Below are 13,087 nucleotides of genomic sequence, written 5' to 3' on the forward strand. Positions count from 1 at the left end.
TTAATTCAGTCCTTTGCTGATTGGCAGGGCTGAACGCTGGGGAATGTCTCCTGCTTGAGTACTTTTAGCGAATGGTCCCTTCTACGTGAACCTGCCTTACTAGTCATAAATTCATGTGTATGGTTGCCCCTTTGGTAGTGAACCGGTAAATAAAGTTCCCCACAACCAATCAGCAAGGAATGGGTCATTTAATATGTGTTTTCTCTTCCTGCAGGTAAATGGAAAGGATCTATCTAGAGCCACCCATGACCAGGCAGTGGAAGCTTTTAAGACGGCCAAAGAACCTATTGTGGTCCAGGTTTTACGAAGAACCCCCCGCACCAAGATGTATAGCCCTTCAGCCAGCGTGCAGATGATGGACGTGGAAACTCAGACCGAAATCACTTTTGAGCACATCATGGCTCTTACCAAAATGAGTTCCCCATCACCCTCAGTAGCTGCACTGAATCCCTATCTCCTCAATGAAGAGTAAGTACTCTTTCACTGGTTGTCATGTTATTTTGTCATGTATTAAACAATGTCTGTATTACCAAGTTATCCTCACTGTCTAGTAAACAAAAAAGATTTAATCTGGGTTTTCGCAATGTAAAACAAATTCAGTTTTTAAATATTTTGCTTAATAAGGCTTAATCATTAGAATTTTTATTTTACAGTTGTATCCCCTATGAAACAAAGTTCATGTAGTATTTTCATCCCATGTTTGTAAGATTTTCTAACCCTAATTAGAACCCTGAGTCCAATCTACCCCCTCCCCTCATGCCAAGGCTGATGTGACAACAGCTGTGATAGAGACGGCTGATTCATAGCTGCAGCTTGGCTCGGCTCAGCTCGGCTCTGAGCATTTTCTTGAGACAAGCAACGACAAGAGGAATCCAGGGGCTGACATATTCCTCCTTCGCCTCTATTCTTCTTGCCCTTGCTTGTCTCGAGAAAGTGCTCAAAGAGACAAGCTACAGCTGTAAATCAGCCATCTCCTTCATAGCTGTTGTCAGGTCGGATGCAGAAGGAGGGTAGGTTAGATCCTAAAACTACCATTAAAAAGCACTTAAAAATGTGGGACAAAGTACTGCATGTACATTGTCCCATAGGGGACAGAACTGTAAAAAAAAGTATGATAGATCTTCTTTAAAAAGAAAGTGTAATTTCAAGTGGTACTAATGGTCTCCAGACACCTGTCTCTCTTTACTTTGTACCTGTGTTTTTGACTCTCTCCCAGGGCTGTAGTCCTAACAAGAGTTGGCATCAAAAGAAAGTGGTGGTGCCATGGCAGAAGTGCGTGTGGCTAAATAGGTGTGTTTCAGATGGGCATGACTGAACAATTACTTAACCTCTAATATAACAGATGAAGGCTTTGTTAGGGCAGTATTATGATCTCTGTGGGAGGTAATAAATACCTGAAAGTTTTACACATTATTACCATTGAGTTATCATGGAAACATACAGTATATCTGATGATAGGTCAACTTTAATCACCTCCTGTCCCCTCACAGCTACTGATATGATCCATCAGATACCATGAAGAAGATGTCAGGGGCTAAATGAGTTGCTCACTCCAGTTGTCTGCCTTCTTTCTATGTTTTCAGAAGCTATTACACACAAATGTAGGGATTAGCTTGGTTTCTTTCCGCACCTGGAGGTTACCTGTCATTTCTGACCCTTTAGCTGCACATATACAGAGGGGCAGGGATGCTCATGACATCATTGACCTAATATGGTCATGTTCGGTGAATGGCATGTTGTTGACCTAATATTGTCATGTGGCCATATTAGGTCAATGATGTTACAAGCATCCCATCCCTTTGTGTACATCCAGCTGCATAGTGGGGATACATAGCTTATTATCCAAGCAATCACAGCTAACTTCAGACTAACTTGGATTCAAACTGAACCCAATCTCATCATTAGCAATGAGCTTGGGTTTGGTCCAAGCCTAGAAGTTAGATGTCATCGCTGGGCCAATGAGCTATGGGTAGGAGATTCCCTGCTATTCAGCTGCACATATACGAAGGGAGGGGGATGCTTGTGACATCATTGACCTAATAAGGCCTCATGTCCATCTTAGGTCAATGATATTGACCTAATATGGCCACTGCCCAATTAGGTCAATGACGTTACAAGGATTACTGCAGTGTCCATCAGCTGAGGGGTTGGGAATCTCACACCTGTGGCTCATTGGCCCAGCAATGACAGCTAACTTTGGTTTTGAACGAACCCATGCCTGAGCCCAAGTTTATCACTTCTCATCACTAGTGTCTAAGAACTGTGTTTCTACCCTATAACAAATACATTTGGTTTTGGGCAAAAAACGGTCTGATTGCTAAAGGCAAGTGTCTTCCAAACACTTGAAGATCCCTGGCTATAAAGTGTTTGTGAATTCTCAGGTGAATGGAGACAGAAAACAGTTTCACAGCTCAGTAAATAAGCCCTGTGCCCCTCCTCTCTAACTTGTCATTATCCATGAATCACTCCCAAGTCTGAAGTCCATTGGGGACATATGGAACCATCAAGAGATAATTAATACGCCTATGTAATGAAGCATGGACAGCTAATTTGTGTCAGCAGACTTTCCTGGGGGTTTTTTTGTTTTTTTTTAGAACTGTCGACAGTTGCACATTTTCAGGCTTCCAATGACTTCCTCGGAGGAATTGTAGGGTACCTGTCAGATACAAACAGTTCAGGAAGCCTCGGTAGTTCTGGATTCATGGCGGTTGTCATTTTGCTAAGGACTAGTGACATCTCTGTGTCATAATGCAAAATGACCTTCCCAGAGTTAGGCTTCATGCATCTTGGGTGTTTAGCCCCGATGCATGAGATCCTGGAGTTTTGGTGGGCAAGCATCTCTACATTATGGGCATTTGTCCCTGGGTGCCCTAAACATTGGTACCACTTAGTGCACCATCCTGCCTAAGAAGCTTTTAGCCTCTCGTAGAGGCTACCGGATGTGGGACATGATGGTGCACCTGTGCCTTCTGTCCACAAGTAAACAGCAGGTACTCATTTTCATACATCAAAGCTAAATGCCCAGTATGCATGAGGCCTAAAGCTAGCCATACACTAATAGATTTCCTGCAGGCAGCATGAAAGAATGTGAATGAGAATCCACCATCCACAGTAACAACATGAATAGCCAAACCCCACTGGGCAAAAAAAAAAAGAAAGTTGAATAGAGCTGTGCCAGTAGGGACATACACAACCTGATTGTACAAACTCCTGTAGATCTACTAACAACTAAAATAACAATAAAATCTGTAATAAAAAGGCCTGCGTGATAGGATAGAAACTGATTGGATTGCACAGGTTTGCCGCTATAGTTTTGGTAAAAGTAAATAAGATTGTACAGAGATTGTACAATCTGTTGCCGTGTGTGTGGCAATCCTTAAACCTACACAGTACAAAAGACATGCACATTTCCACTGCAAAAAAAATACCTTTTGAACTCATCAGAAATCCGCTATGCTCCTATCTTCCTGTTTGGGCTGACAACACTGCCTCTGCTACATTGATATCCCAAGCTTTACCTGCCTTCCCTGCTTCTGGACTACAGAACACCTTACTCTTTGGTTTTTGGAGGTGAGAGGGGAGGGGGTGTTTGGTAGTCGAGAAGAGAAGAAATGGACTGAGCTGACTACGCTGCTCATAATTTCAATGCAGCAAAGACAGTGTTGTCAGTTCAAACAGGCATTTAGGAAATCACTGATTTTGCTGGCAGGATCAACAGGTATTTTTCTATACTTGCAGGTTTTGAAAGGATTTAAACATGGGGCAATATGCATGTATTGCAGAGACAGCCTGCATGCATTTTTACAACCTATGTGTACTAACCTGTTAAGAAAGATGTATATACTTACCTATTTCCAGGCCACTCTGGTCCAGTCACGTGATCCCCTGTGTCAGCACAATGACTGGTAAAGCTTGAATAGGTGACGTCACCCATAGGCTCTTATGGCCCCGCTGTTGTTGGCATTCCCTCCTCTCCCCTGCAGCTGCTGCTGGCTGACACAGCGGAGCTGGATCATGTGACCAGACTGTGGTGGTCTGAAAATAAAAGTCTATACTGTATATCTTACTTGGACGGGTTAGTTGGCGTAGGTGTTAGGAGGGCGCATTTTTACGTCCCATTCACATCTTGCGATTTGGGATCGTGGGCAGAATAGCTGTGATTCTCCCTGCAATCCCAAATCACGTGGCAATTGCAACATAACATGCTGCATGCGTTTGGATGTCTTTACCCTTTAATGGTAACCCATATGTGATGCAACCGTCATGCAGCAAAATGGCGCAAAGCTTGTTGCCCAAATAGGAGCAGGAGCTTCTTTTCAGGCAATAAACACGCATAGGGCATCCCATTCAAGTGAATGGACTGCCTATGTGACATACAGAATCACATGGCAATCACCTGTCAAAACCATGTAGTGGGAGCGCTCATTTCCTGCTACTCAATAATGTGAACAGGGCCTTAGGGCTACACAGGTTTATCCTAGAATTCTACATTAAGATAAAGAAACCTAATTAAGATGTAAAAGTGATAACTGCGACTTCTTTCTAAAAGAGGATTGCTGAACACCAGGCAGATATAATGGTAATAGAAGGAGAGAGATGAGCTCATCAGTCTGCTGCTTCTCCTTTCACTGTCCATTCACAAGCTGGGGGAGGAGCAAGACCTGGAAGTGTTTACTGAACTGCAGCAGAAAATATTCAGGTCTTCTCCTCCTTCTGCTGTGCGGCAGAACTGTGTAGATATCAGAACTGGATGGTCACAAATACAAATTCTTTGGCTGGTAACACAGATCTTGTATGTTTTCATTTGTGTATTTAGCCGTTCAGCTCACACAGTTTTTAGTTCTCGTTTAAAAATGTTGTATTTTGGTTTCCAATCCATCATTTTCCAAAAATGCAGCCAGCTTCAGATTTTAAGAAATCAAACTAAAAGTAACAAATGAACCTTTGCAAATAATCCCCAAAGTGTATGAATCTTTGTTGCAAATAGCAGTAAGTCAGATTTTCCTTCTCTGTGTGCTTTATGGAACATGGCGGGCTAAAAAAGAAAAACAATCACAAGGCCAGATCGTCCTTCAGACACTTCTGATGGCGGTGGCCTGTGATTAGTCGACCGTCCTGTTCTAATCAGCTTTTATCTAGCGTTTAATTATGTCTGACAGGAATATTTTTGTTTAGCTCGTCTTCTGACTCCGCTGGTTTTTAGTCAGCAACGGCGGCGACATTTTCCCGCCACCCCGCTTAATGGTAATCCCTCGGAATAAACAGAGGAATGATCTTTGTAGGATGATGTTCCAGGCCAGTGGCGGAGCTCATCGTTTTTCCTGATGAGCCGAACATCCAAATGAAGCCATTAGCTTCGAACAATGCCGCTTCCTAAATGCAAATGAACGCAATAATTAGAAACGTAGACGCGCGGAGTCGATGGAGTGTCAGGCAAGTTGGAAATAACCAGCTGAGAGAGGGAATTCCAGCGCAGTGGGCTCCAGACACGCCGCAGCTTCGCAGCCCCGGCAGGTCACAATCGGAGTGACAGGCATTCCAGAGCTATGCCAGCGACTGTCAACGCTTTTCACAGACGGAACGTCAAGGCCGCCCCCCAGCAGCTGCTGTGACTGGATTTCACGGCAGATTTCGGTCTACTGGTGACAGAAAGATGCCAAATCTGATTATGAGTCATCGTGTTTTGTTTCAGTTTTAGCCGCTGCAACCCACATCTAAGGCTGGCCAAAAACGTAGAGATTTGTATTCACTTTATATACGAGCGATCACATATAATCGATCTATCATTGATTCAAATATTGCCATGTAGTATTCTTGTTTTATCACGGGTACGTGATGGTTTACGTTTTTGGGGTTGTATTTGGAATGTGCAAAAGAGAGATCAAACAAACATTTGTACTGTAGAACGTTTATTTAAGTAATGACAAATACAGATAACACATGTAAAAATATTAGAAAATATAACAAGAATACTTAACTAAAGATGCCTTTTCGCCACGGAGTCCCGCCCGCTTGCAAGGCGTGGCACAGACGATCAGATCAGCCGCATGCATGATGCAGCTCTAGAGACGAGACCGAATATCCCAAGTTATATTGTAGTATATAGGACTCGTGGTTAAGCAAATGGTCAACTCCCACTGCAAGCAACATGACCTTTTAAGGACTTGGTCAGTTTGTAATAATATTCCTTTAGTATGAAGTCAGTTAAGGTAACTAGGCTTTGGAGGCTTTATTAGATATTGTGAGACAACTTTAATATAGAAGTATGAAATTTCCCAATCAGCTCTGAATCCTTTGTTGAAGGCCTTGCTTACACTTGCGTTGCCTACTGAATAGTGATCTGTATTGGATCACTCTTCAGAGATCATTTGACAGGCGGTGAGGACGCGTTATATCGCTGCCTCACCGCCTGTTTTAACTAAATGCTGTACTACTGTCCTGCAACCGTGGCCCTTTTCTCCACCTGTGTTGGCAGAAGGTTGCAGTTTTCTACCTACCTGCCTGGTTCACCGAAACCTCACCAGATGGAAGTAATTTTTTCTTTTTCTCTCTAATCATAAAAATTATTTGAGGTAATATTTTTAGTTTAGATACATACTACATACTATCAGGGGCGGACTGACAACTCATGGGGCCCCCGGGCAATAGGGGATCATGGGGCCCCTGTGTCCTTGCCCAAACTCAAAAAAGCCTATGAAAAAGGTACCAGGGGCATCTCATGGGGCCCCCTACTGACCCCGGGCCCTCGGGCAGTGCCCGAGTTTCCAAATGGTCAGTCCACCCCTGCATACTACACTATAAGGGCTCTCTCCTCCTTTTTTCCAGTGAATACCTCGGGCCCCTCTAGGGGTCTCCAATCTGCTTTTTCATTCTGACCTCTCTGACCTGACTTTTGAGGACCACCACCAACTTAATCCCAGGCTCACTTTAAGTTCATTTTTCCTTTCTCTGAATTAACTTTTCAAGGGAACCCTTTTTTACTTAGTATTGGATGAATAGAGTTGGATTAGAACCCCTGTCAGCTCTTTATTGCTCTCTGTGTCCCTGTTTGGGAGATTCACCCTCTCTATTTGCCCAGTTTACCATTATCACCGAGAGTGAAAGTGAAAGAAAATCCCAAATTTTGGGTTGCCACCAGAACAAGAATAAAGAGGAAATCCTTCCAATGAAGACATTAATTCCGTTGATATCCAGGGATTTCCTGTTTACTATTAACATCGAGTGTGAAACTCCCAAATTTGGAGTTGTCATCAGAACAGGACTAGAAGGTAAATCTTCCAGTGGGGACACTTGTTCTTATGACAACCAGGGATTCTCTCACTTTGAAGAAATTTCCTATCTCTTCCTGTTGAGACTATGGGACAGGAAGTGAAGGGAAATCTCCCCAATGGGACACAGATGGCCAAAAAAAAATTAACAGGGGCTATAACCCTCCATTACTCGACCCACAATAAAAAAAAAAAGTTTGGGATTTAGTCCTACTCTTGATGTTCGAATCGAACGTACATTCGACTCGAACATCGGCTGTTCATGTCTTTGGCGAACACATGAACAGTTAGGGCATTTGGCGGGTTGTTCGCCCTCCGTGCTCCACAATGCACTGCGCTCTGACAGTGCATATTGACTGGCCAAAGCACTGTACCGCTGTGGCCAATCACGGTACCAGTTGGCATCACCGGGTGACCCCGCCCCTTAAATATTTAAGAACTGTGAGGCCAGCATAGCTGTCAGACGGTCAGGAGCCAGCGCCAAGAGCAGTGCAGATATTTTCTTTTTTTTTTCGTGATTGACGTTGGATCTACTTCAGGGGACATTTTTTTTATTTTTGTTTTTAATAAAGGGCTTCTCAAAGGCTGTCTTCTGTCATTTTTTTTTACACTACACTTCTTTTTTGTGAATGAGTAGCTGTACCAGGTATCCCATACTCATTCACATAAGGGGGGGGGAATCTGGGGGCCCTCTTGTTAAAGGGGGCTTCCAGATTCCGGTAAGACCCCCACAACCACCGGCCACGGCCATCAACATGGGGACAAGGTGCTTTGGGGGAGGAGTCCCCCCTGTCCCAAAGCACCCCACCCATGTTGAGGGCATGTGGCCTGGTATGGTTCAGGAGGGGGGGTGGCACTCGCTCGTCCCGGCCCTTTCCTGACCTGCCAGACTGCATGCTTGGATAAGGGTCTATAATGGATTTTGCTGGGGACCCCCACACCATTTTGTTTTTAAAATTTTGGCGTAGGGGTTCCCCTCAACATCCATGCCAGACCCAAAGGGCTTGGTATGGATGGGGGGGGACCCCGTGCCTGCTTTTTTTATTTTTTTTTTTAATTGCCAGCAATTCTTTTTACATTCAGCTGTCAGTGGAGAACCCCGCTGTTTGCTGAAACATTAAGGAACATTTTCACAAATAAAATACCTAATAATACACTGCCCAAAAAAAAGGAACACTTTGAAAACACATCAGATCTCAATGGGGAAAAAATATCATGCTAGATATATATACTGATATGGACTGGGTAAAGTGTTAGGCACGTAAGGATTCCCCATTGTTTGATGGAATTGAAAATTATCAACCTAAAGAGGACTGAATTCAAAGACACCCCAAAAATCAAAGTGAAAAAATGATGCAGCAGGCTAGTCCATTTTGCTGAAATTTCATTGCAGCAACTCAAAATGGGGGTCAGTACTTTGTATGGCCCCCACGTGCTTGTATGCATGCCTATCAACATCGGGGCATGCTCCTAATGAAACAACGGATGGTGTCCTGGGGTATTTCCTCCCAGATCTGGACCAGGGCATCACTGCGCTCCTGGACTGTCTGAGGTGCAACCTGGTGGAGTTGGATGGACCGAATCATGATATCTGTTCTATTGGATTTAGGTCAGGCGAGTGTGGGGGCCATTCAATGGTATCAATTCCTTCATCTTCCAGGAACTGCCTGCATACTCTCACCACATGAGGCCGGGCATTGTCATGCACCAGGAGGAACCCAGGACCCACTGCACCAGCGTAGGGTCTGACAGTGGGTCCAAGGATTTCATCCAGATACCTAATGGCAGTCAGAGTGCCATTATCTAGCCTGTAGAGGTCTGTGCATCCCTTCATGGATATGCCTCTCCAGACCCTCACTGACCCACCACCAAAACGCCCATGCTGAACGATGTTACAGGCAACATAATGTTCTCCATGGCTTCTTCAGACCCTTTTACGTCTGTCACATGTGCTGCTGGGCAGTGAGCACAGGGCCCACTAGAGGACGTTGGGCCCTCAGAGAAGTCTGTTTCTGATTGTTTGGTCAGAGACATTTACACCAGTGGCCTGCTGGAGGTCATTTTGTAGGGCTCTGGCAGTGCTCACCCTGTTCCTCCTTGCACAAAGGAGCAGATATTGGCCCTGTTGATGGGTTAAGGACCTTCTACGTCCCTGTCCAGCTCTCCCAGAGTAACTGCCTGTCTCCTGTAATCTTCTCCATGCTCTTGAGACTGTGCTGGGAGACACAGCAAACCTTCTGGAAATGGTACGTATTGATGTGCCATCCTAGAGGAGTTGAACTGCCTGTGCAACCTCTGTAGGATCCAAGTAAGGCCTCATGCTACCAGTAGTGACACTGACCCTAGCCAAATGCAAAACTAGTGAAAAACAGTCAGAAAAGATGAGTAGGGAAAAAAATGTTAGTGGCCTCCACCTGTAAAATCCTGTTTTGGGGGTTGCCTCACTGTTGCCCATCTAGTACACCTGTTGTTAATTTCATTAACACCAAAGCAGCTGAAACTGATTAACAACCCCCTCTGCTACTTAACTGACCAGATCAATATCCCAGGAGTTTCATTGACTTGATGCTATACTCTGATTAAAATGTGTTCCTTTCATTTTTTTGAGCAGTGCAGAACTCATGTGGTATTTTAGTAGCTGTGCGGTATCTTACTGCATACTCAGATGCGGTAATATACAGCTTAATGAATTGTCCCTGTTTGAGGTTTGCGGTCGAACTTTCGTTAGGTTCTAATGTTCGACTGCGAACCGAACAGGGGGGTGTTCGGCCCATCAATACTCTAAATGAATCAACAGTATAAACTATAAATACGATATGATTAAATGCGACACAAGTAGTTGCTTTGGCTCAGTTGTTATTTTTCAGTCATTTTTCTGGCTTCCGGTATAATGAGAAATAGCAGCTTACAGCTCGTGCACTCGCTCCGCGCACGCCTTCCTGTTGTATTAATGAATTTTAGCATTTCAAAGGTAACGGAATCCAGTTCTATCCTAGACAAATAATATCAAAGGATCCCTCTTATTATCTGTTCATCAGACTATTTAGCATGTTTTAATTATGAATAATACGGGTCAGAGGTCTCTGCACTTTTGACAAGAGATCTTTATGCAAATGGGAATAACGGAATAATTGCTCATTAGGTAGAGAAAGGGGCGTGTTCTGAAATCTTTGCCATTTTCTTTTTTTCTAGGCACTCGCCACTTCATGAATACTTTGACCCCAATGACTTCATGGGAGGCTTGCACCAAGACATCGACAGAGATGAACTAGAGTTAGAGGTAGGTTCTTTCATGTCCAGGCTAATTAAACATCTTAGGCGGCGTGTAGATAAATAATTATTTTGTAAAATAACATTTCAAGAATGGAAGCTGGTCACTGTTTTCTAGGGTGAGTTAATACAAAACGTCAAAATTATTTATATCCCTACATGTAAAAAGAAGAGGCATGCTTGCGGAATGCAGAGGAAGGGGAAAGAGTTGAATATGAATATGTTCTCCTCTTTAAACTGCATTGCAGGAATCTTGTGACTAAATGCTTAGACTTTTTTTGTGAGCAGATCTGGAAGGGGCCCAGAGCAGCATTTTCCCCAGGAAAGGTATTTCTTCCCCTCTGTTTTTATTTTTTTTATCCGTTCAAGCAAGATTGTTAAAGCCTAAGTTTAAAGTGTTACTAAACCCAGGACCCTGCATTCATTATATCTGGTCCCCCCGGACCCTGCATTCATTATATCTGGTCTCCCCGGATCCTGCATTCATTATATCTGGTCCCCCCGGACCCTGCATTCATTATATCTGGTTCCCCCCGGACCCTGCATTCATTATATCTGGTCTCCCCGGATCCTGCATTCACTATATCTGGTCTCCCCGGACCCTGCATTCACTATATCTGGTCTCCCCAGATCCTGCATTCATTATATCTGGTCCCCCCGGACCCTGCATTCATTATATCTGGTTCCCCCCGGACCCTGCATTCACTATATCCGGTCTCCTCGGACTCTGCATTCACTATATCAGGTCTCCCCGGACCCTGAATTCACTATATCCGCTCTCCCTGGACCCTGCATTCACTATATCCGGTCTCCTCGGACTCTGCATTCACTATATCAGGTCTCCCCGGACCCTGAATTCACTATATCCGCTCTCCCTGGATCCTGCATTCATTATATCTGGTCCCCCCAGACCCTGCATTCATTATATCTGGTTCCCCCCGGACCCTGTATTCACTATATCTGGTCCTCCTGGACCCTGCATTCACTATATCTGGTCCCCCTGGACCCTGCATTCACTATATCTGGTCCCCCTGGACCCTGCATTCACTATATCTGGTCCCCCTGGACCCTGCATTCACTATATCTGGTCCCCCTGGACCCTGCATTCACTATATCTGGTCTCCCCGGACCCTGCATTCACTATATCTGGTCCCCCCGGACCCTGTATTCACTATATCTGGTCCTCCTGGACCCTGCATTCACTATATCTGGTCTCCCCGGACCCTGCATTCACTATATCTGATCCCCTCAGACCCTGCATTCACTATATCTGGTCTGCCGCAGTATGCAGAACATGGAAATGCAATTATATTAGTAAATATAAACAGCTAAATACCTTTTCTGATCAGCAGTATATAGCAGTCTTGTGACTTATCAGTGTCTGGCCAAGCTGGTTTCATGCCAATATTGACTGGTATTTGGAACTGTTCATAATTCTCTCTACCTTGATTAAGGCCCCAGTTCCAGCTGAAGAAAAACAGCCCTAAAGCATGATGCTGCCACCACCATGCTTCACTGTGGGTATGGTATTCTTTTGGTGATGTGTAGTGTTGTTTTTGCGCCAAACATATCTTTTGGAATTATGGCCAAAAAGTTCAACCTTGGTTTCATCAGAGCATAACACATTTTCCCACATGCTTTTGGGAGACTTGAGATGTGTTTTTGCAAATTTAGCCGGGCTTGGATGTTTTTCTTTGTAAGAAAAGGCTTCTGTCTTGCCACTCTAACCCATAGCCCAGACATATGAAGAATACGGGAGATTGTTGCCACATGTACCACAAAGTAAGTACTTGCCAGATATTCCTGCAGCTCCTTTAATGTTGTAGGCCTCTTGACAGCCTCCCAGACCAGTTTTCTTCTCGTCTTTTCATCCATTTTGGAGGGACGTCCAGTTCTTGGTAATGTAATGTTGCGCCATATTTTCTCCACTTGATGATGCCTTTCTTCACTGTGTTTCATGGTACATCTAATGCCTTGAAAATTCTTTTGTACCCTTCTCCTGACTGATACCTTGTAACAACGAGATCCCTCTGATGCTTTGGAAGCTCTCTGCAGACCATGGTTTTTGCTGTAGAATGAGACTAAGAAAATGTCAGGAAAGACCTACTAGAACAGCTGAACTTTATTTGTGGTTAATCAGAGACACTTTAAATGATGGCAGGTGTGTACCTACTCCTATTTACCATGATTTGAATGTGATTGCTTAATTCTGAACACAGCTACATCCCCAGTTATCATAGGGTGTGCACACTTATGCAACCACATTATTTTAGTTTTTAATGTTTATCCCCCGAAAGGATTTCAGTTTTTTTTTTAATTCAGTTGTACATTTTTTAGGTCACATTAAAGGTGGAAAAAGTTCTGAAATTATTTCTGTTTGTCTAATTTTTTTACATCACAGAAACCTGACGTTTTAACAGGGGTGTGTAGACTTTTTATATCCACTGTAAGTGTTAATTTCAAGTGGAAAAATCCCAATGACCAAAAGTGATATTTATGTTTGTGAATTGGATATTTTTAGGAGAAAATGATCATGAGAGAAAATAAGG

The 13,087-nt window shown here is 43.8% G+C and overlaps 1 protein-coding gene across 4 annotated transcripts in view; it reads left to right on the plus strand.

Moving 5' to 3' along the window:
• The window catches only part of PDZRN3 (PDZ domain containing ring finger 3), a 350,680-nt gene that overhangs the window by 310,016 nt on the left and 27,577 nt on the right, over nucleotides 1-13,087 (plus strand). For all 4 annotated transcript variants that reach the window (XM_089654795.1, XM_089654796.1, XM_089654798.1 and 1 more), the window contains 2 exons: nucleotides 215-468; nucleotides 10,461-10,548. In XM_089654795.1, the coding sequence (XP_089510921.1) occupies nucleotides 215-468; nucleotides 10,461-10,548 (342 nt within the window). The remainder of the gene's footprint in view (nucleotides 1-214; nucleotides 469-10,460; nucleotides 10,549-13,087) is intronic.

Source organism: Staurois parvus, unplaced genomic scaffold (assembly GCF_062004578.1).
Source record: "Staurois parvus isolate SC_StPar_1 unplaced genomic scaffold, SC_StPar_1.0 ptg000799l, whole genome shotgun sequence".
In the NCBI taxonomy this organism is placed as follows: domain Eukaryota; kingdom Metazoa; phylum Chordata; class Amphibia; order Anura; family Ranidae; genus Staurois; species Staurois parvus.